The sequence below is a fragment of the Rutilus rutilus genome (assembly GCF_951802725.1).
Source record: "Rutilus rutilus genome assembly, chromosome: 19".
In the NCBI taxonomy this organism is placed as follows: domain Eukaryota; kingdom Metazoa; phylum Chordata; class Actinopteri; order Cypriniformes; family Leuciscidae; genus Rutilus; species Rutilus rutilus.
Window position 1 is genome coordinate 21,846,115 of NC_140232.1, and position 27,828 is coordinate 21,873,942.

At 36.1% G+C, this 27,828-nt stretch overlaps 2 protein-coding genes across 5 annotated transcripts; one reads left to right on the top strand and one right to left on the bottom strand.

The window, feature by feature from the left end:
- Positions 1 to 485: 485 nt before the first annotated feature.
- Positions 486 to 14,951, bottom strand: slc38a5a (solute carrier family 38 member 5a). Of its 3 annotated transcripts, none has more exons than XM_084388734.1 (17): positions 14,764 to 14,951; positions 11,670 to 11,825; positions 9,036 to 9,170; positions 8,227 to 8,305; positions 7,451 to 7,566; positions 5,681 to 5,754; positions 5,494 to 5,586; positions 5,278 to 5,359; positions 4,891 to 4,973; positions 4,423 to 4,481; positions 3,667 to 3,771; positions 3,484 to 3,563; positions 3,289 to 3,389; positions 3,076 to 3,191; positions 2,832 to 2,976; positions 2,650 to 2,753; positions 486 to 2,570 (listed from the first exon to the last, which is right to left on the bottom strand). In XM_084388734.1, exons 3-17 carry the CDS (start codon positions 9,098 to 9,100, stop codon positions 2,469 to 2,471), a joined length of 1,404 nt encoding a protein of 467 aa, XP_084244860.1. In that variant the 5' UTR covers positions 9,101 to 9,170; positions 11,670 to 11,825; positions 14,764 to 14,951; the 3' UTR covers positions 486 to 2,468. The 3 variants fall into 3 exon arrangements, with proteins under 3 accessions (XP_084244860.1, XP_084244861.1, XP_084244862.1); XM_084388735.1 differs by lacking the exon at positions 14,764 to 14,951 and adding an exon at positions 14,503 to 14,629; XM_084388736.1 differs by lacking the exon at positions 11,670 to 11,825 and having other exon boundaries at positions 1,017 to 2,570; positions 14,764 to 14,894.
- A 2,247-nt stretch (positions 14,952 to 17,198) lies between these two features.
- On the top strand, positions 17,199 to 26,644 carry stk38a (serine/threonine kinase 38a). Of its 2 annotated transcripts, none has more exons than XM_084388835.1 (14): positions 17,199 to 17,312; positions 18,780 to 18,916; positions 19,353 to 19,404; positions 19,534 to 19,656; positions 20,232 to 20,315; positions 20,408 to 20,531; positions 20,619 to 20,773; positions 21,060 to 21,186; positions 21,682 to 21,743; positions 22,014 to 22,131; positions 22,216 to 22,339; positions 22,561 to 22,656; positions 23,547 to 23,641; positions 23,760 to 26,644. In XM_084388835.1, exons 2-14 carry the CDS (start codon positions 18,786 to 18,788, stop codon positions 23,894 to 23,896), a joined length of 1,428 nt encoding a protein of 475 aa, XP_084244961.1. In that variant the 5' UTR covers positions 17,199 to 17,312; positions 18,780 to 18,785; the 3' UTR covers positions 23,897 to 26,644. The 2 variants fall into 2 exon arrangements, with proteins under 2 accessions (XP_084244961.1, XP_084244962.1); XM_084388836.1 differs by having other exon boundaries at positions 21,060 to 21,162.
- The last annotated feature ends 1,184 nt before the right edge of the window (positions 26,645 to 27,828 follow it).

The window sequence follows — 27,828 nt, forward strand, 5'->3', positions numbered from 1 at the left end:
AAGTTTCCACAGTCTGTGTTGGTCATCGGCTGGTGTTGGTCCACTGTGCTGTCCACTCAACGCAGCCGTCTACCAGGACATTTTCAGAGCACTTCATGCTTCCTTCAGCAGACAAGCTTTATGGAGATGCTGACTTCATTTTCCAGCAGGATTTGCACCTGCCCACACTGCCAAAAGAACCAAAACCTGGTTCAATGACCATGGTATCACTGTGTAATTACTGTGTGATTTCATGTAATATTCTAATTTTATGAAATCCTGTTTTCGTGGGTTTTATGAGCTGGAAGCCCAATTTATGTACAAATAAACAACTAAATACTTGAAATCGTTTAAGTTGTGGGTCCTGAATCTATAATCTATGGAAGTTTAATGTTTTGAATGGAATTATGGAAATAAATAAACTTTTCCATGATATAAAATTTTTTTGGAATCTGTTGAATTGTGTATGATAGTTTTATATAATAAAACCAGTAATCTTTTACACATTTAGCAATCTTTTGACTTTATTATTCAAGATAGCGCAATGTGTTCAACAATAAATACATGTAGGCTATTTCTGAACATTAACTGTGGAATGCTGAATTGTTTCCATTTCATAAGTCGTCAGGCACTTAAAAAACAATCCTGGGGAAATGTGAATTATTAAATGTAATTAAATTTCAATTAAATATTTTTATTAGCTTCCCACAAATTTTTTGATTCATTGCGTATTACAGGCTTCATTTTATCTCAGCACTCAGGTCCAATCTGAGCGGAAAAAAAGACTAGAATATGTACATAGAATATGTACAAAGATGTACAATAACTGATATAAAGTATCACACACAATATGTACATAAAAGACAATACAAAACACGCACACATTGACATTAATGATAGTTGCGATGTCCAACAGGAAACAATTTTAGTTGTGGTCCAGATACTGATTAGGAGTGACAGAGGCATTTCAGTAAGCTTATAGATAATGAATGCTGTTCTACACCCCCATCAATGCTGTGCTATAGTGACCTTTCATATGAAGTGATTTACAGCATTTATTACTGTTCGGTCCATTTCTGGAGTGGAATTTGTGTCAGTGAAACACAACATGTCACCATGAAAGAACCACAAAGAAATCAAGTATGCTCATTTTCAAGATGTTCAAAAAGTATTTTCAATTCTACAACAAACAGAATGACATACAACATGAAAAAACACCAAAACAGTGTTTTGTGTTTCCTGAACACTACAAGATCATTTGTATTCCTTCACCTCTCTAAAACAGAGTAATGAAATGTTGTCATTTGACAGCGCCAAGAACTGCACTAACACTGTTGATGTACTGTAAAACATCTCGGACTGTAGATTTCATTTGTTTGATGGGTGTAACAAGACATGTACACATACAGTACATACAATACATTTACTTAAGGATCTTCATCTAACATTCAAGCATTGTCCTTAAAGATAATGTTGGTATTCATCACAAAACTGGACACTTTTCCTATTTAAATAAAGTTATAAACTGTATTTTTATATATCATTCATCACAAATAAAGTTAACTGAGATTCACATACAGTGGGTTCCAAAGGTCTGAGACCAAATTGAATATCTGGGATTCAAAATCAAATATAGAAAAATAAAAATAGAATGTTTTGGGATTGAAAGAAAAAATAAATAAAAGAAAAAAGATAACATTACGGGTACGCTGTAACTTTTGTTCAGAATTAAAGTTGAAATAATGAGTCAATACACCTTCAATAATTCTTTCAAAACTTGGTTTTGTCTTACCCTGATTCATTATGATAAAGTGAGTTTATATTTTAGACCACAGTAGGCTAGTGAATGTTTTATGAGCAGTGGGACAGCATATTCATCCACAGTCACGCAGAGCCGAAGCACAACCAAAACAATGTTCTGTTTTGTTTTTTCACCACTAGAGGGTCAAAAGTTACATGGTGGAACTTTTATAGGATCATACGATTTTGTACAAATGTTTCACTTCAAATGTTATGCTAATAATATCATTTGTAATGAACGGAACAAAGCATTTTCACTAATGAAAGACTTTTGGATCCCAAAATATGCACTGATCAAAATAAAAAAACACAAACTGTCTCTGTCGCTGTAAAATTGCTCTGTTTAGGAGGTAGACTTCAAACAGCATGTTTACACTTTTGGCAATAAAAATGAGTAAATTCTCATCATAGTTTCACAGTTTTTCCATCCATGTCATTTAGGAAGTTCCATTTGCCAGTCATAACAGCAATTTCTTTTCATGTACAAATGTCTTTCAATAAAAATGTTATTAGAGCATCATGGCTATAACATGTCAAGAATATCTGTAACCAATTTTTTGGTAACCTTTTAATTTTGGACTTATTATTTATCAAGCTAAATGAAACTGAACCTGGGTCGCTAGTTGCAGGTTCAGGCCTGTGTGTTCTGTATTTGGTCTTTAGGATTCAGCTGTGCTCTCTCAGCTCTGTCAGTGTTGAGCCATCGACTTCTTTCCAGTGACCCACTGTATTATGATGAACGTAATGCTCATAATCATGAAGATGAAACCCAGTGTCACAAATATCATCGCCTGGAAAACATAAATGCAAGTGAGAAAAAAAGAAGCCATGGATCTGTGAGAGTGAAGTAACTTTCTGTCTGATTTTCACCTGGATCTTTGGCCGAGATTTCAACGGCTCCTGCTCTTTGGGGACGATGCAAATGTAGAATATTCCTGGCAATATGAAAATGAGGCTGGGAGCAGATGTGGCACCTAAAAGAAAAATGAATCAGTTGAATTCTGCATATTAATGTGACCATTAAAATCCTCTGCGCTGCAGATCTGACTCACCAATGAAGCCGAAGATATCGCGAATGTTGGGCACGAAGATAACGAGAAGATTGACGAGAAAGAGGAGGCACACGGCGATGGAGATGTGACGCACCCAGCTGAAGGCCTTTTCAGGGAACAGAAGCTGCAAGACGGCACGGCGGATCTAGAGAAAGACAATGCGGCACCGTCAACAATCAACCGGCAAGATGATGAGAGGAATTATATGCGAGCAATAACTAATGAGCCAGGAAAATTAATATACCGGGAAAAGGACCACGGGAACGGTCAGCGTCACTGCCATCAGCACAGCCAGTCGAACACACAGCATCAGGGTGTCTGTCTTACTGTACATCTCCAGAAGCTCTGATTGCGCTGTTTCTAAACATACGTAGATACATACTGACTGTTAAAACATTTTTAAATATCACAAATGTTGGTACTTTGATGATATATGGTATTTTGTAGTTCTTATTACCATAGAAGGTGAGGTAGCCAAAGATGGCAGTCAACAGGTACATGACAAACATGGCCAAAATAGAGATATTAGAAATGTTTTGCATGCGTTTTTTGCTTGGACTGAAACAACAAGGAGACAAAGATGCAGATATATTAATACATTTAAAATGTGAAATGCCAATGTGAATCAACAAAACTGCAATTACAGCCTTACTTTTTGAGTTCTGTGTAAATGGGCAACACTTCAGGGTGACACACAAAAGCAAACGCCATAATGGGAATGGTAAAAGCAGTCTGTGATTTAAAAATAAAAACATGAAATTAATAGATTAATTCATTGGGATTGAAGTAAAGCCAAAATGACACCTGATAATAAGATTTGCAGTAGATCTCTCACCTCTGGGTTGGCAGTTATAAATTTAGCTTCGCAAGTGTCAGCGCTCATGGTTTCATTTTTGTTGAGTTCTGCAGGACAATCTATGTCAAACTTCTTGTAGATGACCTAATAAGACACAATGGAGAGATGCATTCATTTGTCATAATGACATGATTAATGTATACTAGTGTCCTGGGTGTCCCAATCTATGGTTTTCCCATGGAACTGGGCTACTTTTCAAATGCTGCAGTGCTTTCTTTCTTTCTTTCTTTTTTTTCAGAGGGTGAAAGGTTTGATATTGCATAAGTTGCACTGCCTGAAGTGCTTGATTTGAAATGTGCTATTTGAGTTTTGTGAGGGATGGTCTGTAAAGTGATATACTACTCTATAGTGATTTTAAAGTTGACATTGTGTATAATACACAACAATGAATGTAAAAATTGATTTTTGGTATAGGGTCACTGGGATAGTTTTGGACTGTTTTTAATCAGCCAGTGGGCTAGTTCTGTTTCGCAGACCTGGCAACCCTGCTGGTGTCTTTATGTACACTGTAAAACAAATCCCCGTAAAAAAAACTGTAATATTCCGGCAGCTGGGGTGCCAGAAAAAAAACGTAAAATGACATTTACATTTTACACAGGAAATGTACGTTTGCAGTCTATTTCTGTAATTTGACAATACATGAAAAATACATGAAAAATCTGTAAAATAAAACAGTAAAATTCCATAAAACTAAAGTTTTTTTTTACAGTGTAGGTAGAAGGAGAGTTGACTTACAGATATGAGAAAGAAGACCATGCAGCTGAGAGATAAGCCACTGGTGTAGCCTAGATAACCTAAAATAAAAGCATAAATACATCATTTTCATAACAATTTTTCAGGCTCGATTGGGTTCCAAGGTGTGTACTGATAAAATGTTTTATCTTTAATAATGGTGCGGTCACATTAACAAAATTTAGTCATATTGAACCAAGCAGCTTTCTGTTGGTCAGCGTGGCTATTTCACGTGACAACCTTAAAATTAGCTAAATTATGCGCCTGGGGATCTTTTCGCCCTTACGGGAAATTTCGCCGAACAATGTGACTGCCTTAAATCACTTTGAATTTAAACCGTCTAAACTCATTTAAGACACTCACCATAGATCTCTAGTGCAGGTGTGTAAATGTAAATTATGAAATAAAATAGAATGACAGAGGGAGAAAACTGAAAATGAATGAATGAAGGGAAAGGTGGCAGGAACGTACCGAGTCGTTTCATTAATGCCAGGGGAAGAATGATTCCGACACTAACGATAATGATGAGATACTTCCCATTAACGTACCATGCACTGACAGAGAGAAAAAAGGTGTTTTACATAAAATGTCATGCTAATAGGAGTGATCATATGACTATAAAAAGCAGTCAGAGTGTTTTAACCATGTACACAGAGAATTAAAACTGTAACAAATAATAAAAAGGGAAATTCAGTGGGGTTCAAAAGCCACAAATTTGCTTATTTGATTAGTGACTTTGGTTTGTCTTTTTCAGAACCCTTGTTTTGACATGTTTTGTTTTAGATTTTTAGCATGGTCTCACATTTGGACCCCACTGTATCGGGCACATCAGCATCAGTACTATGTTCTGGTACTCACTCATAGTCATCTGGCAGGTCCATAAGACCCTGAATAATATGAGGTAACTCTATCTTCACAATGAACAGGTAAGAGGACATTGCTGTTGGATCATAGAAAGAACACAATTGGTGTTGTTGTGATCAGATCAGCGCTCATATTGTGGTTATCACTGATTTTGATTTATCAGCTGTGATGTCTTTTGACTTCTGAAAGTAATAATGCATTTAATTTTACCTCCAATGTTGTGCAATGTTATAATGCATCCTGCTAAGATTTTCCCAGGTGTACCAAATGCACGGTTCCCGAGCTGTTCATATGCACGGATCCCTAAACACACAAACAAACGTAATGGAAAGGTGAGATGCTTTTTTCATGCTATCAGGATTGCCTTTGAACACATTAGAGAGAAGATGTTTCTCACCAACCACTTCAGCACTCTTCAGAAGCAGGTGGATGGAGTAGGCAGAGAGAAGAGCGATGCTTATCAACAGGAATCTGAAAACAAGTAACTCAAATGATGAAACTATAAACAACAACAGAAAAAAGTAACTTCTCACTGTATACTTAAAGGTATACTGTAGTTCACCCAAAAATTAAATGTCATCATTTACTGACACTCATGTCATTTCAAATCTACGACTTTCTTTTTTATGTGGAGCAGAAAAGAAGAATGTCACTGGGGTCCAAAACAACATTGAACCCCAATGATTTTCATTGTACAGACAAAAAATAAATAATAATATTAAAAAATTTGTCCCACAGAAGAAAGTCAGCTTTGGAGCAAAAATGAGGGTGATTTTTGGGTCAACTATCCCTTTAATATCCTGCTTAGATGGGTATTCAGAGAAATCTTATCCCCAAAATATTTGTTTATTACCTTATCAAATATTGCCCTTTTGATTTTACAGATTATCAGACTCATCAATCTGTCATTTGACGTTCAGAGGTGCTAATTTAATCACGATTAGGTGGCGCAAAGTACAGTTTCATAAGAGATATTATTACCGCCACCAGTCGTTGAATCATCTAATCTCCTTAATGACGCATTAGACAAGCTCAGGCGTGTTTTCGTAGTAGCCTACAAACCACAAAAACACTGTCACACACATTCTCTGCGATAAAGGTATGCAACATAAACAAAAACGCTTTTCCCCCTAGTGTCTTTTAGACATAAGCCTATCTGTAATTGCTGAATGTTATTGGCAGGAGTGTTTTCCTTTTAGCTGTTGAGATTACAACTAGCAAACTGTTTTTTTGTACAACAAGCTGCTTTAAAAGCCTATTTGGGCTGGACAGACAGACAGACAGACAGACAGACAGACTGACAGACAGACAGACAGGCTTTGACTTAATTACAGCAGGCTATTTATAAGCCTTCTAGATCTGATCTGTGAGGGCAGTACATGTGCTTCACATCACAGACATGGTGACGTTAAAGCTCCCTACACAAATAAAACCCGATCATAAGGTTTAGCAATTGCATATGTCCTATCAATAAATATTGTTTTATTTTTGCTGTTTTTGTAGTTTTCTGGACTCAGAACTGAGTGTAGGCCAACTTGATTTACCCAAGCACTTGATCGGTAAAGAATGTGGTATAGTGGCAGGGAAGCAATGAAAATGAAAGAATGAAGGAACTGTATTTAGCAGTGACTCTTCCCTTTTGGTACACAATACGTCAGGGAAGAAAAAAACATGCAAATATTTGACTTTGTATTGACTGAGTATTTGTAAGGCTGGATGTGGCTGGCACATGTGTACGTGACAGAGGCACACTGGAGAATGGAAGCATTTGCCTACAGTTAAATGTAGATGGACACAGGGAAGCCTTAATGCTCAGTTAGGCCGAACTCAGACACGCATATGTAACACACACATGCCAGCATACTAACAGAAGTCCTCTACAAGAAGGTGCGCTTTACGGTGCTAAAAATAAAATGCAGCCAAATGCCAAAGAGAGGCATTATTCCACCTCTCTAGACCTGAAATGTTCTGTTTACATTTGTAACTTTGGACCAGAAAGACTAGAAGGCTCTTCAACTCTTCAACTAGAAGGGATTTACTCACAGTACATTTGACATAAAAGAAACAGTAGAATAAATGTTTGCCATATCACACCTTCAATTTGATTATACATTATAGCTCAAATCAACCCAAATGCATGCATAATTGCAAGTGTAGTTTGACTTACACAAAAAGGATGATTCCAGTGTTGGCCATGGCATAAGCCAGTCCCAGAATTCCACTGCCCATAATGGCGTTACTGAGGTTGAAAATAGACATCCCGAAAGAAGTCTTTCCCTCAAACTGTAATAAAAGATGAATGATGAATTAGTCATGAACCTATTTAACTGAATAGGGTTCTTTAGCCTGAATGGTAGTTTCGCTTTTTCTGTGTACGTAACTCCACAAACAAATTTAAAGGAGCTGTATGTAAGAAATGTATTTCAATTAATCATAAAATGGCCCTGATATGTCACTAGACACGAAGAAATCATGTTCATTTCAAATACTTATATCACTGACAACAGTAGTCCGGCCAGGATATTGTCATTTAAAAAGTGATAGTTGCAGCCCTCAACTGATGTTGATGTTGTCATGTTGTGTTTTGGCCTGAAGCGCCACCCTCCACCTATCTACCAATCACGAAGTCAGTAGTGTTTCGGCATCCGGGTTGCCAGCTCAGCTCTAGTTACCACAGCTGCAGCTACAAACGTTCGTGCTGGATCCTGCAGCCTATCTGGCAACCTCGAGTCAGGGTGGAGGGGATACACCGCTCTACAGTAATTTGAAAGTGATTGCAGTACCAGTTTTGGCCACAATCTTACATACGGCTGCTTTAAGGATGAAGAAGTTAGAAATTATTCTTACTTGTCTGTAAGCATCTGTGTTTGTTTCAATCAATCTTCTAATTTCACCCCTACTTGTATGTTTCTGGGAAGTACATTTTGAAATTTGCATACTCACATCTGTAAAATGAGTTGTTCCATTGCTTTTATCATGGAGGAACGTTTCGCTTTCAGTTATGTTTTCAAGGGCATCAAATCTGTGTAATACAAGCAAAAGGAATATTGTTTTTTATGGAAAGTTACAATTACACATTTTAATATCTGTTTCATCTGTCTTATACAGGAAATGTTTTGAGAAAATACAGGAAATGACACAGCTACTGAATTACGTTTTGAAATTTTAGCAGGTGTGGACTCTTAATATTCAGTGCTGTTAACAAAAACTGTTAAATAGTTTTGTTAACTGAAATAAAGCTGGAAAAACTTAAATACGTTTAAGATATAAAACTAAAACAGAAATAAAACAACTGAAAATAAGTAAATAAGAAATATTTTTAAAACGCACATGAAAATACAAAAAAATTCACAAATTCAAATGAAAGCTGAAAATATTAATTATTAATTAAAAATATAAATTCAGGTTTTTCTAGACAGAGATAATCCTGGTTATTATATATATACATATACTTATATAAATAAGATATTTCTTATTTTAATTCAACCCCTCAACAAATCTTTATATATATAAAATAATAATAATATATAAAATAAGAAATATCTTGTTTTCTAGTTGTTATTAATTATTAATTATGTTATTAACTATTAAAAGTTTGAGAGTTTAATATACATAGATACAAAGCTTTGCTTTGAGCTGCATAGTTTATAGGGTAAAAAAGATATGAGTTGACTTTTTAAAGCATGAATTTCATAATATGATTTTCTGTTTCTGAAATAGTTCCTCATGAATGTGTTGGTGTTGAAACGTACCCGCTCTCTGGACTTTTGTCAGGGCTGAGATCATGGTGACCGTTTGACATTTTCTGTACCTCCATTTTAGGCTTCTACACGTAACAATTCTCCAAAGAACACTGTCTGTATAAGGTCAAGCTCTGTAAACACAATCTGAAACACAGAAAAAGGGTTCTGGGATCAGTGATCATTTTATTGAGAACTGAAATGATTGTAAAACTTGAATGCGTTGCTGAAAAAAAAAGTGCAGTGTGAAGTGTCCAAAAGCTGGAAAATAAAGCAGTGATAGAATGTGCAACAGGAGCATAATCTTCACATAAATACACAAGGTGGAAGATGAGGCAGGGGAAAAGTAATGGTAAAAACATTCCTCAGAGCATTACTGGCTGAAAGAAACCTACTGGAAAGATTAGTCTTGATATAAAACAGCTGTGTACCATCTGCATATTTTCCCCCTTCATCATTAATTCAGACTTATAAGTTAGCTATTCTGCAGCTCTGTGTTTTTAATCATATTTAAAGCTTAATTATTATAAAGTCAAGTCATCTTCATTTATATAGCGCTTTTTTACAATACAGATTGTTTCAAAGAAACTTTACAGTGATAATAGGAAATGAATGCAACAAAGATTGTTTTGGCTGTGCAGCAGCTAGAAGAAAGTAATTGTCTAGCTTAAGTTTTTAATTGATTCATTTCCGTTGTAAAAATCATTAGTTGTTAACTTAGGGGCCGCTTACACGACACCGTTTCAACTGAAACCAGAACACTTTTAAACCTTGAAGTAGGTTTCAAAGTGCAAGTTTTTGTAAATGGGTTTTGAAAGTGCCCATTGGTTTTGAAAAACCATTATCATATCCGTGTAAACTTCAAAAACTCGAATCTGCGAAAACGGTGACGGCATGCGCATGCGTATTACTTGTTTAGTCTTTAAGAACCCAGCTGCTGTGTTTTGAACCAGATGGAGTTTGTTATTTACAAACGTGCAAGGCAACCAGCCAGTAGAGCATTACAATAATCTATTGCCTTGAGGTCATGAATGCATGAACTAACTTTTCCGCATTTGTCATTGAGAGCATTTGTCGTAATTTAGATATATTTTTAAGATAGAAGAATGTGGTTTTACAGATACTAGAAACATGGCTTTCAAATGAAAGACTGGTATCAAAGTAAATAAACAAAGTAAAAATACACTGTAATTTGAATTTGTGGTAGGTGTAATTACTTGCAAGTTCAGGCTACAGCAGTATCCTCAACCTGAAAACTAAATATATGTTCAGATCTTCCCAAAGTGTTTTATTAAAGGTCAACCGTGTATAAATATAAATACATGGCAGGCAAAGTATTACGCTATTGCGAGGGTTCCTATACACTCCCCCGGTTGCCATTGGTCAGCTGAATACCCCCAAAATGTTGGTCAATTTTGGTTGAGCTATTGTTGTTGAGTCTTGTTGGTCAAAATGGTCCTTTGCTAACAGATAGCTTCCTCCAGGTTCTACAGATCGGTTTGTCTCAAATTAACAGAGCAATGTTTTCATAGTGTCGCAGAGCCACTATGAAATTCAACCTACGGATGACTTGCTTACGGGCCGTAATGTTAAACTGTTAAGAAACATCTCTAAGTACACTTAAGTGGCCTTTATTTTTATATTATATTATTTGAAAGCACGGTTTTAAAAATATATATACTTTAACGATTTGAAGTACACTAAGGTGCACATTAGGCAGACTTCTTTTTCACAAGGGTAAAGAATGAAGCTAGTGAAACTTTCTCGCTGTGTCTGGTTTGAAATGATGATGGACACCACAGAAAGGGCAGTGCAGCAAATGTTATGATTATAAATATATGCGTGTATGTCAAAAGGCGTCTTTTAAGTGTAAACTCAGTTCAAGCATGGCTGATGCAACCCTTCGTAAGCTTGCACTCTCAAGGAAACAATGTGAAAAATGCGTCTGTGCTCGTAGGTCAGGAAATACTTAAGTCTTAATCTGTCATTTATGTGGAATGAAAGGATACTTGCAGTTGCCTTAATAGGCAAAATGTCTGTCCACTCAGTGCTTTATTAGGTTTTGATGCAGAATTCCCTGAATAGTTTCAGTCCTTGCCTGCCAAAAGTGTGGCAAGCACAGCTGGTCAGCAGCAGTATTGTGGTCAAACTGTCCAAAATATGTGAATATAAAATACCACTTTATTTTAATTTTGAGCCGCAAATAAATTGCCCATTCAAAACACTATACATTTAAGACCACCATCACTCTGTACAATATATGATGTGCTTGTTTAAAGTAAGAGCGAGACAACAAGAGATACAGTTCAAGTGAAGTGTCCTTTAACAGCGTTCCATCGCAGAATGTCTAGCTGTTTGGTTATAATGAAAAATATGTCTATCGAAAAGAGGTTAATGCAATAGTTACTCTTGACAAACCATCTAATTACTGCCAAAACAAACCATTGGTGGGAAATAAAGCATGAAATGAATAAATACAGAAACTGTAAAGCAAGGGAAGTTAGCCTATGAGGCAAGTCTTGACCACATGACTCTTGTCTGATGCAAGACTTTATCTGTATTGAAACAGAACCAACCTCCCAACACACCCTTGTATAAACACATGCTTTTATTCCAAACGAAATTGGCTGTTGAGGAAGTACTCACCACTTTAAGAAGAAGAGAAACCTTGCCAAATTCAGAAGTCTCTAAAAGTGTAGTTACGTAGTATACTGAGGTCAGAGAGTCTTCATTCATTCGTTTGTTTCCTGTGTTGCCTTAGTAAAGCTGTCCAGCTTGTGTGAGTACATGTGCAGAGCTCACCTGTGTGGGGGAGGAGCAGAAGATTAACTCCTCCGTGAAGGGATGAAGGATGTCTATGTTTAAGGACGCTCTGGCATGAGTCCCATATATTAACACTCTTGTACAGGTTAAAAGCAGTGAATCTGCAGAGTTTTGTACATATGATGTAAGTTTGATTATATGGCTGGGGTGTGTAAAGTTGAGTATGGGGTGGGAAAAGGCATTAGGGGATTGTGTGTTTGTGTGTGGTCCTGGTAAACCCTACATTGTGGGGACCAAATGTCCCCAAAAAATAGGATTTTTTTTTACCTTGTAGGGACATTTTTGGTCTCCGTGACGAAAACAGCTTAGAAATCATAATAAATCGTGTCCCTTTTTTTGTCTTTTTTTTTTGTTGAAAATTTTAAACAATGTTTTCTATAAGGTTTGTTTTTATGGGTAGGGTTAGGGGATATAGAATACAGTTTGCACAGTATAAAAATCATTATGTCAATGGAAAGTCCCTATAAAATGTGTGTGTGTGTGTGTGTGTGTGTGGGTTGTCAGAAGTAATGAGATTAGGAGATCAGGGCTTTTTTTAAGGTAACCATGGCGAGCAGGACGAGGCCGAGGGCCGTGAGAGAACATTGCGAGGCCGGTGGCTTGATTGATAATGAGCGACACCTGCGCGACGCACCGGTCTCGTATCTCTCACGGAGGAGCGGAGGCATAAAGGAGGAGCGACGACAGTGAAGATCGAGAGAGGAACAGGCCTGGATTTATGTTGTGTTTTGTTATATGTGACAGCAGTCGTCCGTGAAGGGCTGCTGTCTTTACTTTAATTTTGTATTTGTTTATTTTACGTTTTAGAGATTTTAAGTTTTCTGTGCGCAATCATCCGAGGTGCGCGCCCAGAAAGCTGCCCTTCAGACTGCAAGCCTAATAAATTGAGTTCTCTTTCTTGTCTTCTTGTGCTTGAATCGAGAAATTCACACAAAATTGTCAAAATGCCTGTATCGGCGAGTATCCTTGTGAAACATAGTCAGTTATGTGTTCAGTGAATATAAACAGTTGAGAAAGAAAGCGCGTGTGTAACAGCATATTGGATACGTGCAGCTCTTAAAGTGACGGCAACCTAATATTCCGTCTGCTTTCTTTAATGTTAATCTAATAACAAAAGATAAAGAGAAATTCACCCATTGCCTTTGACAGAATAACTTTTGTAACTTTTATAAGGAATCAATCTACATTTAATGTATACAGTGAAGACTATGCAGTTTTATTTTACATTTGATTACTTTATTCAATTTCTGTACCTGAAAACTGTGATGTTTTCACTGGCCCAACCGGGCCCAATCTATCTGCCATAAAGTTCTTGGGCAAAATATTTGACTGACTGAGGAAAATTATGAACCATGTCAGATGCTATATATATATATATGTATATATATATATATATATATATAGTCAAAACATCACAGTCAAAAGCCAAAACATAAAATAGTTATTAATTGCCATGAAATTGTGTTGGTTTGGCAGGAGTATTTAAAGTATTTACTGTTGAAATTTAAAAAAAGTTCAACATAATATTTGAACTTAACAGCATTAGCATACAAGAGTGCATAGGTGAAAATATACATAATCACAGTGATTGGTATGCCAATCATGAAAGTAGCACATGTATTTAATGTTCAGTCATGCTTCATTGGACTTCATGTACTTTCAATTTAAGGACTGCAAAAGTATACATTTTTAAAGAAATATTAAAGAAAAAGGCAGTGTATGAAAGACAGTATTTCTCTCACTCACACACACATAGCCAACTCATGACAGTATGCCAGTGTTTGCAGACATGTGGCCACTTGGTCACAATTGTTTACTTTTAAGTAATAAAGAGATTGATATTAAAAAATGTTGTGTGATTATCGTAATCAAACAGGATGTTCTCATACAAAGGTTATAGTGTCAGACAGGAACTAGCTTATATGACTGAGTCATATTCAGTACATGTGGCCCTCATGCTACTGTTGTAGTGCCTTGTGGGTGAAATAAAGCTTTATACAGGAGTAAAAACACTACATTATAACATCTAATAGTCTGTACTTTTTATGTGAGAGGAAATGTCATCTATTGTATTTTATCAACTTGACGTCATATTCTAAAAAATTCAGTTGAACACTATCTGAGATCCAACTCAAGATACACACTGATATCTAACAAGAACAGGCTCTCCTGGAAAGTTTTGGCCAACATTCACTGATATAACTGGTTACAGCCACCATTACGTTAACGTGTAACACCTTTATGACAAGGTGGAACTAAAATGCTACAGGTATGATGCATTTTAAACCAGTAAAGTGGAGCATTATATAATACTCAACCTAATTCCATTCATCTTCAACCTCAGTTTACTCCACATCCTGTCCACAACGCATGTAATTCAAGTGAATCTGTAATTTGGGTTTGAGTATGAAATAGAACATGCTTAGTGATGAATATCCCAATTCATAATCTATATCAACTATGCGTGCCATTATAACTAGGGAATATTCAAATATTTTAAAGCCTAGAAAGAGTCTATAATATAGACATTGTTATTACAATGTGTATATTATACACATTGTAATATCTACAGTGGCAAGGTTGCGTGAAATACATATTTAATATGATTCTTCTATGATTAAATGAAGAAACAGTGTAAAGATCCATGTGAACCTACAGACAATAGTGTGATTGTTCTGAACTGCTTCTGTCATGAATCATTGCTGGTTTCGGCTCTAGCTGCCATGTGCCACATGGCGTAGGTCTCCCTACTTCCTTCTGATGTAGCTGAGGAGCTCTCATGAATGGTGCTAACAATTAATCAAGAAACAGATTAATTATTAACTAGTGACTCTATGTAAAGAAACTGTTTGTCAACTATTATTTTGGACGAATATACTGTTGAGAGAATATTTGAGAGATATTATAGTCTCCTTACCTTTTGACACTTGACAATTGTCTTCAATGTAGACAACAAATAGATCTTCTAATGGAGAAAAATGATGGTTTGATACTCCCAGATGGTCCTTGAGTACGTCATCTAACACAGACAGATGGAGTGAAAGGGAGAGAGAGCTTTAGACAAAAATGTGGTGGCATTTAGTAAGAGAAGTCTTTTAGCCACTCCTTCAAACTAAAAAAAAAGAGCGGGACTTCCAGTTTGTCCCGCCTTTTTCAACTGAGAAAACTATGTTCTGAAACTCATGAGCTAATGTTTGAGGACAACATTGTCCCCAGAAGTGAGCTAAATCTGACAAAACCTTTGTTTTGATTGGGGGGGATGTAAAAAAAAAAAACTTTTTAAGTGTAGGCTATTGTGAATGTCAAAACATTTGGTGCAATGACTGGTAGGCTACTGTTTTTATTATTGCTTGATACAAATTTTACTATTTCAATTCAATTCTTGTGGTTTGATTCCGATCTTGATTCAATATCGATTCATTTGAATAAATATTAGGTACAGTAGATACATGTTAATTTTTCTCAAGAGGGAAAATCTCACTTAATGCTGTAAACATAGGCAACAGAGAGCCCTGTCAGCTGGTATTATTAAAGGTTAAAAATAACAACTCAAATAAATATGATGCCGGTTTTTATTATAATAACAACTTTAAGCCCTGTTGTAAGGCAGCAGAGGCAAAGAAATGTCCTGCATCTGGCATGGAACAATAGCAAGAAGTTTCAAATCCTCATTATCCTCCACGGCTTTCTTGACAAATTAACACCAATAGCAGACTTCATACATTAGCATAATAAGATGCATGGATCTAATATTTAAATGTGATGTAATTTGTCATTGTAGCCATACTGATGTTATGTACCTCACTCTTCTGTGAGTGTTGCAAAGACTTGTCATGATGATCTAGTCACCAAGCACTGCTGGTTACTAGCATGTTGTGGTTTGGATGCCCCCTCCAGGCTTCTTAAATACAGCAAGAGGCCAACCAGCTTCACCAAATAGACCATGCTGGTTGACAAGCATTTTTGTCAGCATTTCTACCAGTCTGACCAGCAACAAACGAGCATGGACATTCATGCTAGTCTAAACTGGTCCTTTTCGCCTGTAAATAAAGATTAAAATAAATTAGTAAAATTGAAGCAGGATTATTTAAATATTTAATTCTCTGTTCAGTTTACCCCAGTTATTCATTTATATTATTATGCTGTTACTTTAATATAGCTAGCTGGAATTGTGTTGTATAGTTAGCATATTAGCAAAGGTTGGCATTCTTGGCAGTGTCTTGCATACTTGCTTCTATGTACAATAGCTCCCTCAGATGGTGATGCGTTAGAATAGAAGAGAAGAGTTGTTATCGTCACAGCAGTGGGTTCAACTGGTATCAAACCTATTTTTAACAGTCTATGTATCAAACACATATGGCCATTTCTCAATACCAAGAACGCAAACTTCGGACTTGAGTCCTTGGTAGTTCGGACTTGACAAGTTCGACTCAGGAGAACGAACTCCCGAGGACGGGAGGACGCAAGTCCGATAATTCTGCAAATGGAACAGCGGCGTACTTGATAGCGTCACTCAACTCGCTCTGGCTACTCCGGTTATCTCTTTATATATATTTAGGCTACAATAAAACAAAATATGTTATAAACCACCACTCTGCCTCTTTTCATTTTCATTTAAAAAAATCTTAAACATATTAATGGCCACACAAATGTGGTTCAGGCAACGCAATTGATTATCTTCACTGCATGTATAACAACACGAAATATAAAACACAACCCTGACTCTTTTTGTTTTCATTTAAAAAATATGATACATAAAAAACATTATAATATTGATCATTAAAACTGACATTTAGCAAAAAGAGACAGGGTTGTGTCATTTTATTTTATTATATATACATACAGTGAAGAGAATGTAGGCAACATGTATAATAAAATATTTTATAGCCTATGTTTCATACGTATTTTACTGTTTAAATTTAAATAAAAACTCTATAATAGTTTTGTACATTTTACTAAAAAAAATTGTAAACAAGAATGTAGTATTTGTATCTAATCAGAAATGGTCAGAATTGAATTCAGAATTGAAATTGAAAAGGAAATATTGTGTTACAACTAACCCTGGTCTCTCCCTTATATTGTTAAAAATGCATTCATTTTTTTTATTTTATTATTTGACTATAAATAGACAAAAATGGGTCCTTCAAAGCAGTGAATTTCAAAACGTTTAGCGGCGTTACAATGAAATAGAGATCTATATTGTAATTGTGCAAGCATAGCCAAATTGGGTATTTGTATAAAAAAGTGTATGGGTAAAATAAAGGATAATAGTTTTCAGTAGGTTAATTAATCACATTAAGGTTGCCTAATTTTGTCAAATTGTATAAATTACATTTTAACAGCTGGGCTGTCAGAAAGAGGACTTTTGTTTTGTTCCTTTTTTCCCCACTGAGGCACCAACCCGGAAAAAGGAAATAATGTCCGTCGTCGTCCACTAGCTCAAGTCAGTTTGAGGTCGAGTGGAAGGTAAGCAAACAAGTATTTTTTATTTTATTTTCAAACTAACACGTTTTTACCAGTAAATAATAGTTTTGTTTACGGTAGTTGTTTAAACTTTGACAAAGTCGCTTTTGTTCTTTTTAGAAATGAAACTAGATTTTAGCCGTTTCACACTTTGCTATGAGAGCAGATGAGTCTGAACAGACAGTTAGCGGCTGCTGCTGCTAGCAGACTGACAGTCTTACTACACTGCTGATAATAGTTTCTGTGTTTTTACTTTTCATACTTTCTCTTTAGGCTTATAATTATTAGTGATTGATTAGTAAGAATATATTAGCCTTAGTTTTACTTTTAAAATTGCATAACTTACATGCTAAATACACAAACCCACTAAAAGCGATGGCAAACTTTAGTGTGTCTGTCCGTTTGCTTTTCTGTCTGTAGTCTTTCTCCGTGATTTTTAATTGTATTAAGTCTTGCTCATGTCCTTACAGTTTTTGTTCTGATATTATTCTTCAACTTTGTTTCATTTCATTAGTCACACGATTTGTTCATAGAGTAATTCCCCTTGCTGTCTGCAAACACGTATCTCAGACCACAGTCTCAGTGACATCAGCTGTGGAAGTTGACTCAGATGTTAAATAGGCGTTAAGTATAGCCTGTATCTTATGCTTGTTTTGGCCACGGGGCAACAAAGGGCCAGTCAGACTTTACAGGCGTGGGTTTTCTGGGAAGTTAAATGTTGTAGCTGATGGTGAATGATGCCTTTCACTGAATACCTGCACAAGAAACACATGTGAAGCTGGTAATGGAAAGAAAGGATCATTTTTATGTGAACCAGCAGCCTTCTGTACCCATGTCATAGATCAGGGGTCTTCAAACGGGTCTGGGGGCCGCCATGGAAAAGTTAAGAGAAAAACAGTATACATTAAATAAAGCAATTAAATAAATCACTACAAGTTAAGAGAATAATAATGCAATTTGGATTTACACAAATATATATCTTTTTTGTTTAATATAAATGAATAAATAGGCTACATCTAACAGTACAGTACTATTAGTGAGTGGGGGAAAAGTAATAATATAAAATATATAGGCTACATATTCTCAAATATTTTACCCTTATGTATATGTAACATTTTCACAGTATAAATTGAGTCTACATGAAAATATATAGATTGATCATTCTTAAAAAAATCTTATAAGGGCTTTCTTGCATGAGTATAATCATTTTTGGGGTTCCATTACATCTAGAAGATTGAAAAGCCATGTCAATCATTAAACACAGAGAGACATTGTATATAGCCATGTCAGATGCAAAGCTCTAATATCTGAAGTTGAATTTACAGGAGAATTCAATAATGTAAATAAAGTGAATTAAGAGAAAACGACGGATAAGTGTCAAGATAACCACAACTCTATTTTGTATCTTGTTTGTAGCTATTAACACTTTAAACACTGTCCGTTCTGATGCAACATGTTTTTCCTGTCCAGTTAACCATGGCGATGACAAGTCAGACGTCCTGCTCCTCGATGAGCAACCACACTAAGGAACGGGTCACCATGGCCAAAGTGACGCTGGAGAATTATTATAGCAACCTGATTTCACAGCACGAGGAAAGGGAAATGAGGTGAGGACTAAAAAAAGCGAAAAGCTTTTCCAAAAAAGCAAGACCTTTTTTGTTGTTTTAAAGTTATTTTTAAGTATAAACTTTATTTTTCCATCGAGAACTACTCGTAGTCCACACACTGGTCTAAATATTTAGGACTTAAGCAATACTCTTAGTTTTTTGTAACTTTCACTAGTTGAACAGGTTTGGCAGGTCTAAATGATTCACTAAGCATTTGGACAAATACATGTAATTCCTCACATACTTTTGGGTTTGGGTGAATATGGCGAGACTACTGTCTGTCATTTGTGCCCATTGTGTTTCTTTAAGAACCTCCCAAATTCCAGGGGCCCTTTAATACGGACTCTTTCGTCCCTCTTGAAATGACGTCAGACTAGTGGACCACACCTTTCTAGTGTTTTATCACTTGCTTAAAGCTATTCTCTATATGTTACAGGCAGCAGAAACTGGAAAAGGTCATGGATCAAGAGGGCCTAGCTGATGAAGAGGTGAGCTCATCTGAAATGCTGCTTTTTTCAACAAAAAAAAAACTCTGGTGTTTTTGTTAAATGTTTAAACACACAGAGAATGTAATTTCATGTGATCGGTTGATTTGTCTACTTTTCATGGTCCCGCAGAAGCGTCTCCGGCGGTCTGAGCATGCTAGGAAAGAGACAGAGTTTCTTCGTCTTAAACGAACACGGCTTGGATTAGAGGACTTTGAGTCGCTCAAAGTGATTGGCCGTGGAGCTTTCGGAGAGGTATGAGTTTCTTTCTGTTATAGACTGCATCTATTCAAAATAAAATTTGGGGGGGTTTTGGTCCATATAGTTGTGAGGCCATTTGTACAATCTACCTTTCTGAAGTTTGGGGTCAGTGTAATAAAATTTAATGCATTGTTTCTATTCAACAAGTATGCATTTAATGAATCAAACGTGACAGTTCTTTTGAGCTTTCTATTTCAAAGAATCCTGAAAAAAATGATCATGGTTTCCACAAAAATATTAAGCAGTGCATCTGTTTTCAACATTGAAAGTAAATAGATTCTTGAGCAGCAAATCGGCATATTAGAATGATTTCTGAAGGATCACGTAACACTCAAGACTGGAGTAATGGCTGCACAGGAATAAATGACATTTTATGATATATTGAAGTAAAACAGAATTATTTAATTTGTAATATTATTTCCCAATATTATTGGTTTTACTGTATTTTTAATCGAATAAATGCAGCCTTAATGAGCTTGAGAGACCACTTTCAGAAATCGTACCAAGTTTTGAACGGCAGTGTATTTTGTGATATTCTAGCACATTTAAAATGCACTTTCTCTCTCTAGGTGCGGCTAGTTCAGAAGAAGGACACGGGACACGTTTATGCCATGAAAATCTTGCGCAAGGCTGATATGCTTGAGAAAGAGCAGGTGAGTTTTCACTGATGGAGTCACATATTCACATATGACATTGAGGGTTCTTTGTCTTGTTAACAGGTCTCTGTCTCTGTTTAATGTTCAAGGTTGGTCATATTCGAGCAGAAAGGGACATCCTTGTAGAGGCAGACAGTCTGTGGGTAGTCAAGATGTTTTATAGCTTTCAGGATAAGATGAACCTCTACCTCATCATGGAGTTTCTGCCTGGAGGTGAGCGTGGGTTGATCTCAGAGAAGCATTACAATCAAGATGATGGCACCAAATTTGAATGATGTGTGTGTGTGTGTGTTTGCCCAGGTGATATGATGACTCTACTGATGAAGAAAGACACTTTAACGGAGGAGGCCACACAGTTTTATATTGCTGAGACTGTGCTGGCTATTGACTCCATTCACCAGCTAGGCTTCATCCACAGAGACATCAAACCAGACAACCTGTTGCTGGACTCAAGAGTAAGAAAACACAGAGACTATTTCATGAAATTAAATATTAAATAAATAATTTTTTACTAAATAAATAGTTTTTGATTATTTAGAAAAAGATAGGCAGCTACATTTGCTGCTATTAATTTCAAAAGTCAAAACCAGTCAAATTTAACTTGGTACCTCAGAGTATGATATTATAACATTGTATTTATTAGTATTGAATTGTGACCTCCCTATAGGCAAGTTCAATCTAACAGCCTCGCAGGATCACATGGTCTTGATCAAAAGAGTGATTCTTATTTTGCTCTTTCAGGGCCATGTAAAGTTGTCTGATTTTGGCTTATGCACTGGTCTGAAGAAAGCTCACCGCACAGAGTTCTACAGAAACCTCAATCATAGCCTTCCCAGCGACTTCAGTAAGCAGACAAACATCTCTTCTGGTATAAATCCTAAAGATTTCATATACCACATTACATTCATGTATTTTTGCATTATGCTCTTCTTTGTAGAATGGATTTAACATAATACGCTACTGTTCAAAAGTTAGGGGTCAGTACGTTTTTAAATGTTTTTGTCTCTCACCCTCACCGAGGCTGAATTGATTCTATTAATAATACAGTAAATATTGTAATATTGTGAATAAAAAAAAAAAAAATTTTTTTTTATATATATATGTATAATATAATTTATTCCTGTGGTGACAAAGCTGAATTTTCAGCAGCACTCATTACTTCAGCCTTCAGTTTGACAAAGTAATTTAGAATTTGAAATCTTTTGTAACACTATAAATGTCTTTACATTTTTATAAATTTAATGCATCCTTGCTAAATAAAAGTATTAATAATTGAGTGACCCTAAACAGTAGTGTATATGAAGTAATGAAGAGATGGCTGATTCTGTAGCAGTAACTCTTGACTTTTTTTCTTCATCTGTAGCGTTTCAGAACATGAACTCAAAGAGGAAAGCAGAAACATGGAAGCGAAACAGGAGACAGTTGGTAAGGGTTTCCTCTTGACCAAATACTGCCCTACACATAGTGGGTGGGTACAGATAGATTCAGTGTTGCATGAGGAGCCTTTGCAAGAGTTATTGTGAAATTAGTGTGTTCTTAATATGGCAGTTGATGATTGTAAAAGTAGTGTGGGAGGGTTACGATGCAGTCTTGTGTAATTCACTATATTCTCTATCTCACAACTTCTTTTGTGTTGGATTAATAAGTAGAATAGTAGACAAGAAAGTTTGTCTGAATTAAAGGCGTATTTTTCAGGCCTTCTCCACTGTTGGAACCCCTGACTACATCGCCCCAGAAGTCTTTATGCAAAATGGGTATAACAAGCTCTGTGATTGGTGGAGTTTGGGTGTCATTATGTATGAAATGCTGATAGGTGAGTTGATTTTTGCTTTGTAAATAAAGTACGTTTTTTTTATTTTGTTAATGTGGCTAAAGTGTTTGTGTGGGTGTTTTTCAGGTTACCCTCCATTTTGCTCTGAGACACCTCAGGAAACGTACAGGAAAGTGATGAACTGGCGGGAAACTTTGACTTTTCCACCTGAGGTCCCAATTTCAGAGAAGGCCAAGGATATGATCCTCAGGTTCAGCTCTCTCACTGCTTACACTTTTCCTTCTTTATTTTCATATTTTGTGCTGTGATTTTTGCCTTTATTTTATGCTCTTGACTCTTGTCTCTTCTGAAAGCATTTTGCTTTCATTAACCATGATGCTAACCTACATTTTAAGACATGGTTAATTTTTAGCTTTTTATGGTTTTAATTTTTTTCTTCAGTTCACCTGATGTTCTGTTGTTTTCCACTAGGTTCTGTTGTGAGAGTGAGCTCAGGATTGGAGCCACTGGAGTGGAGGAGATCAAGACTAACCCTTTCTTTGAGGGAGTGGACTATGACCACATCAGGTATACTGTCATCTCACGTAGACAAACACACAGATTAAACTGGTATTGAATAATGAAATGAGTTTACTATTTGATCTACTTCATGATTTAATTGTCTTTGGGCTTTGAATGTAAACATACATTGTGCAGTACATACTTTCTATATTGCATGTAGAATTCAGCAAGTGGTGTCCATTTATAATTTTTTTGACTGTTTGGTCAAATAATCAGAACCAAAAAAAAATGTGTTACTTTTAGTTCATTGCTTCTGGTTCACGCAGTGTGCACTTTTAATTTGCAATTCTAGGTTATGTGTGTATTCTATGCCTTTGATTTGCATATCATGCACATTTTACAACACTGTTAGAAAATTTGAGGTTAGTAAGATTTAAAAAAAAAAGTTAAGTCTCTTATGCTCACCAAGTTTGTATTTATTCGATCAAAAGTAAAAACGGTAATATTTTGAAATAAAACAGCAATATTGTGAAATATTATTCTATTTTAAAATAACACTTTTCCATTTTAATATATTTTAAAATGTAATTTTACTATGAATACAAATCAGAATTTTCAGCATCATTACTTCAGTCTTCAGAATCACATGTTCCTTCAGAAATCATTCTAATATGCTGATGTCCTGCTCAAGAAACATTTCTTATTATTATCAATGTTTAGAACAGGATTTTTTAAGTAGTGAGTTAAAACAACAGGATTTATTTGAAATAGAATTATTTAGTATTATATTGTATTTTTTTTTGGTTTTTTTTGGTGCATCTTAGGTGTGAAAGGTATTATTTTCTTTTTTAAGAATGGTAAGAGTAGGTGTTAAAGGTATTGTTTTCTTTTTTAAGAATGGTAAGAGTAGTATGGATGTATACAATTCTGAACACAGACTTTTTTTTTTCCTCTAGGGAGAGACCAGCAGCTATTCCAATTGAGATCAAAAGCATTGACGACACCTCAAACTTTGACGAGTTCCCTGATTCAGACATCCTTCAGCCTACAGGTGCATTTTTAGTCACTTTAGATATGCTTACTGAAATACATGACATTTTATGGGTTATGTATTTCAGAACTATATAATAACATTACTCCCTAACTTCCTCTATTCTCTCTCTCTCAAGCCCCTCCTGTGTCCAACCACACCGAGGCAGATCTGAAGAGTAAAGACTGGGTGTTCATCAACTACACCTACAAGCGCTTTGAGGGGCTGACCGCACGAGGAGGCATCCCATCGTACATGAAAACCGGGAAAAGATAGGCCTCGATGGGACATGATGCTGCGCTTTTGCAGTGGTTGTTTTTTTATAAGGAGACGTTCTCCATCGCTCCTCCTCGCATCTGAAGGATCTTGCATCATCCGTTTCCTGTTTTGATTCAGTCGACCATGACTCATTAATGGATGTGGACTCCACCCGCACTCAATCCATAGAAGGACACGTTCAGAGTCATACCTAAGGGCTTCTTTTCCTCTAACACCCTAAATGTCCTCACTTCACGCTTTTCCTTTTTTCCTTCTTAAGGATTTGAGGCAATCGTCTTGCAGGTTGCCAGATTTTGTACATTTAGGAATGGGGATATTTTAGTACACTGAGACTGGTTAAAAAAAAGGGCTTGAACGGAAGCTAGTTAGATCTCCTGCAACCATAATTGATTTTAACTGCATTAGCACCGGTGGATCGTCGATTTACCATTTCAAAGAACTAGCGTGTGTGGTAAAATCCCCGTCTCAGCCTTTTTTCGTGTCCACATCTGCCGTACACAGCTTCCCTAGTTTTAATCGAGATGGATTTTTTTTTGAAAATCCATTCTTTTAAAGACAATACTTTCCTGTGTTTCATGGAAATTCCTTCTCGTTACGCTTACCATCCAAGATCTCAGTGACAATGGCAAAACACGGGGCTTCATAGTCAGTCGGATCTGAATGTGATTTATACAAACCCCCAAAGCTGCAGATGTTGCCTTGCGCTCGGATCCTCCTTATACCAGCAGAAACATCATGAATGCATTTGCCAATTAAACCAAATTATTCATCAACTGCATATCAGGAAACTTCACCAGCTCATGTCAATAACCAAGCAATCTCTATGGACCAGCATTTGTTTATATAATGGGTAGTTTCAGCCACTGGCTGATTCAGAAGTTGCTTGGTGGTAATGCAATTGTTTTTCTTAATAAAGGGGCTCATTGCTGAAGTTTGGGGAACAAAGCCACATTTCTTGCATCTTGAGAAGAATAGCAAAACTATTCAGGGATTTGAATTTGATCGAGTCTTCCGTTTTGTGGCGATGAAATGTTCAATGCAAAAAATGTTCTACTACCAAAGAGATGCCGCTTTTAATCATCTTTATGGGCTTGAATCTCGATGTTGTTTGATCATGGATGCTTTGGCTTTCATACAGCATTAATTAGCAAGCTTATACTTTGTCACTTAACTTGTAGCAAAATGTTAATTCCATATGGTTTTAGTCAGTCTGCATTATTGAAGCTGCTTGTATCAGCATGTTGCTAGTGATGGCTGACTTTGTACAAATCAAACAAGAGTAAGAGTGCAAGAATGATTTTCAGAAGTGTGTGAAATTCGCAGACGGTGAATGACTGAATTGTATTTCTACAATCAGTACCCATATGTCGTCTTTCTGTGACCAAATTGAATGTATCTTGAAGATTAAAACAGGCTTCTAGAAGTTGCATTCATTTAGAATCGGCTGCTCGAATGACCTGGGATTCACCTAAATGCTTGAGCGAATGATTTGGTGACTAGATTTTATGCTGCGCACAGCATGACAAAAGTTTTGTATGTGGAATTGCTTGTTGATAGATGTTGAGCTGAGCACAATATACTGCTAGAGTAATATCTCAAATAACATTACTGTATCCCACAATGCTACAAATGATATGGAAAGTAGCATGAAATCATGTTCGAATGGTGCGTTTTTTTTTATCCTTAGAGCAATGTGTGACCGTCTTTGGTCTGGATATGTATTATTATTATTATTATTTTTAAAATATATGATAATTATGGCTGGAGATTTTTCATGCTGTCTGAGGGTCGTTCTGTTGCATGTTTTCACGTGTGCTGGACAAGTCAAAGAGCTATGAACGAGTTTGTGAAGTTTCATGCTGCTTTAGGCCTATTTGTTCCCCTTTTTCTAGTATCAAGAATATGTAGGGGTGATTTCATGGTTATTGCTTATGAATGATGGCTTGGTGGAATTATACACTGTCTCGAAGAAGCAGATCACGGGCTGGACTGCTTTGTATCTCTTGTTGCTGTATCTCACATGCTGAAAATGATCATAAAGAGAGTGTCTGTTTTAAATTCTCACTTGTTTTTCTGTAGGTTTCTTGCTTGCATCCTTGTCCTAGAGTGAGGACGTTCTCTTTGAATCAGGAAAAAGGACACATTTTTTTTTTTTCTTGAAAATGAACAATGCACCTTTTGCTAGTTGTAATGTCATGTATATTTAAAGTTCACACACACACACACACTTGTCAAGTTATATACACACTGAATGACTGTTCTGTTGTTTGCCTGTAAGAGAGTTTGTAATTCTTTCAGCAGCTTTTTTTCACACCTAACCAGATGTAGACTAGTCTTAAGATTTACTTGCTTAGAGCTAAAGAAATAATTACACCAATGTGTATAAAGGAGTTTATTCAAACTGGCGCTAGTGCTCACAAACTATCCGTGCAGGAGATCATGGATTAATTGCTGTTTATCCAGATCGTAAATGCGTATCAAACGCAAAGCTGATCAAGGAGCAGCATTCCTGTTTCTGAAGGGTTTGTGAACATGGCTCCTGGTTTCACTGATGTCACATTCTGCTGTGGGAGGTGGGCGTTTGTCCTCTCCCTGCCTTAAATTTGAGTTGTAGAGTGTTTGTGGATTTTTCCTACGCTCACAGAGCACCTTTCACTGGTTTATTTGTCCGATAGAGAGTTTGTTTTTGAGGTGTGGGCACACTTTGACCTGTAAAACGTCCTGAATAAAACACCAGTTCATTTACTTGTGTGTGAGACTCTTCTGTTCCTTCTTTTCCCCCTTATTAGTGGCCCTTATTTTTCCTCTATTGGGATTTTTTTTTTTTAAACTCCTAACCCTAGGTATTAAACTTCAGCATGTAGCTCGTCCTACATGTTTGGGCTGCAGATGTGAATAACTTTGCTTGCTTTTCAAGATATCAAACTTCCCACAAACTTAAATTAAAAGTCATATCTATCTTTAAGCCATTATATCTCATTTTGGAGCCAAAAATAGAACTAATTGTAAAATAACTTTTTTCAGCATAGATCATTTCTATGAGGTGTCCAGAACAACATACTAAAAGTCCTAAGAAATCCTAGTTGAGGAAATATGTTTAATTCTCATCAATCCGAGATGTGTGCCAGTAAGGCCAGGCAACAATACACCCCAATGCGGCTATTTTTTCCCTTTACTCCTATCAAAATAAAACTTTACACAATGAAAGTCTACATGAAAAGTAAAACATTTTGTATTAGAAGTTTCTTTGAAAAGGAATCTAAATATGCAAATGAGCTATACACTACTCAAATATGCCCAAAATACACCCTAATGGGCTTATTTTTTCCTTTACAGTATCACAATCAAACCTCACACAGTGAAAAGTAAAAATTTTGTTTTACAAGTTTCTATGAAAAATCTATTTTAAATATGCAAATGAGCTCAAAACGAGGCCTAATTGATTTACGGCCAAGAAGCCATAAAGTCACAAGTAGAAAAAACGGGCCAAATAACTAACACATTCATGTCCATTCAGTAAGTTAACCTATGCATGAACACGATAAATTTGAAGTCACTTGCCACAAAAAGACTTATATTGACCTTAAGAATTGATTGCACAATCTTGCCTCCAGTTGCTTTCTAAATATTTTTTTATTTATTTGCGAACAAGTCTTACCTAATGACATTCCCCCACAGATAACATCAGAAGAAAGTCAGAATAGCCATTTTAGTCATTAGTAACATGGTGAGATTAAATTTTGGACTGGTAGATTTACAAATGATTGGTATTGTTGGTAAGATTGTTGGCAGAAGTCATTCTTACCAACTAAACGATTCACTCTCACACAGAAGACAGATGAAAAACCAGATAGACACACTTTCCAGACATTCCAGCTCTTTAAAATAATTTTGCCAGACACCAAGACTGCTTCTCTTTTTGTAGTTAG

What these genes read in the sequence shown, in the direction of transcription:
- stk38a (XM_084388835.1), top strand. Translation starts at nt 18,786, where the DNA reads ATGGCGATGACAAGTCAGACGTCCTGCTCCTCGATGAGCAACCACACT. An exon ending in ACCTGTTGCTGGACTCAAGA is followed by an intron (nt 20,774 to 21,059) that starts GTAAGAAAACAC and finishes TTGCTCTTTCAG; the next exon opens with GGCCATGTAAAGTTGTCTGA. An exon ending in TATGTATGAAATGCTGATAG is followed by an intron (nt 22,132 to 22,215) that starts GTGAGTTGATTT and finishes GGTGTTTTTCAG; the next exon opens with GTTACCCTCCATTTTGCTCT.
- slc38a5a (XM_084388734.1), bottom strand. Translation starts at nt 9,100, where the DNA reads ATGGAGGTACAGAAAATGTCAAACGGTCACCATGATCTCAGCCCTGAC. An exon ending in AACATTGCACAACATTGGAG is followed by an intron (nt 5,360 to 5,493) that starts GTAAAATTAAAT and finishes ATGATCCAACAG; the next exon opens with CAATGTCCTCTTACCTGTTC. An exon ending in TTATAACTGCCAACCCAGAG is followed by an intron (nt 3,564 to 3,666) that starts GTGAGAGATCTA and finishes TTTAAATCACAG; the next exon opens with ACTGCTTTTACCATTCCCAT.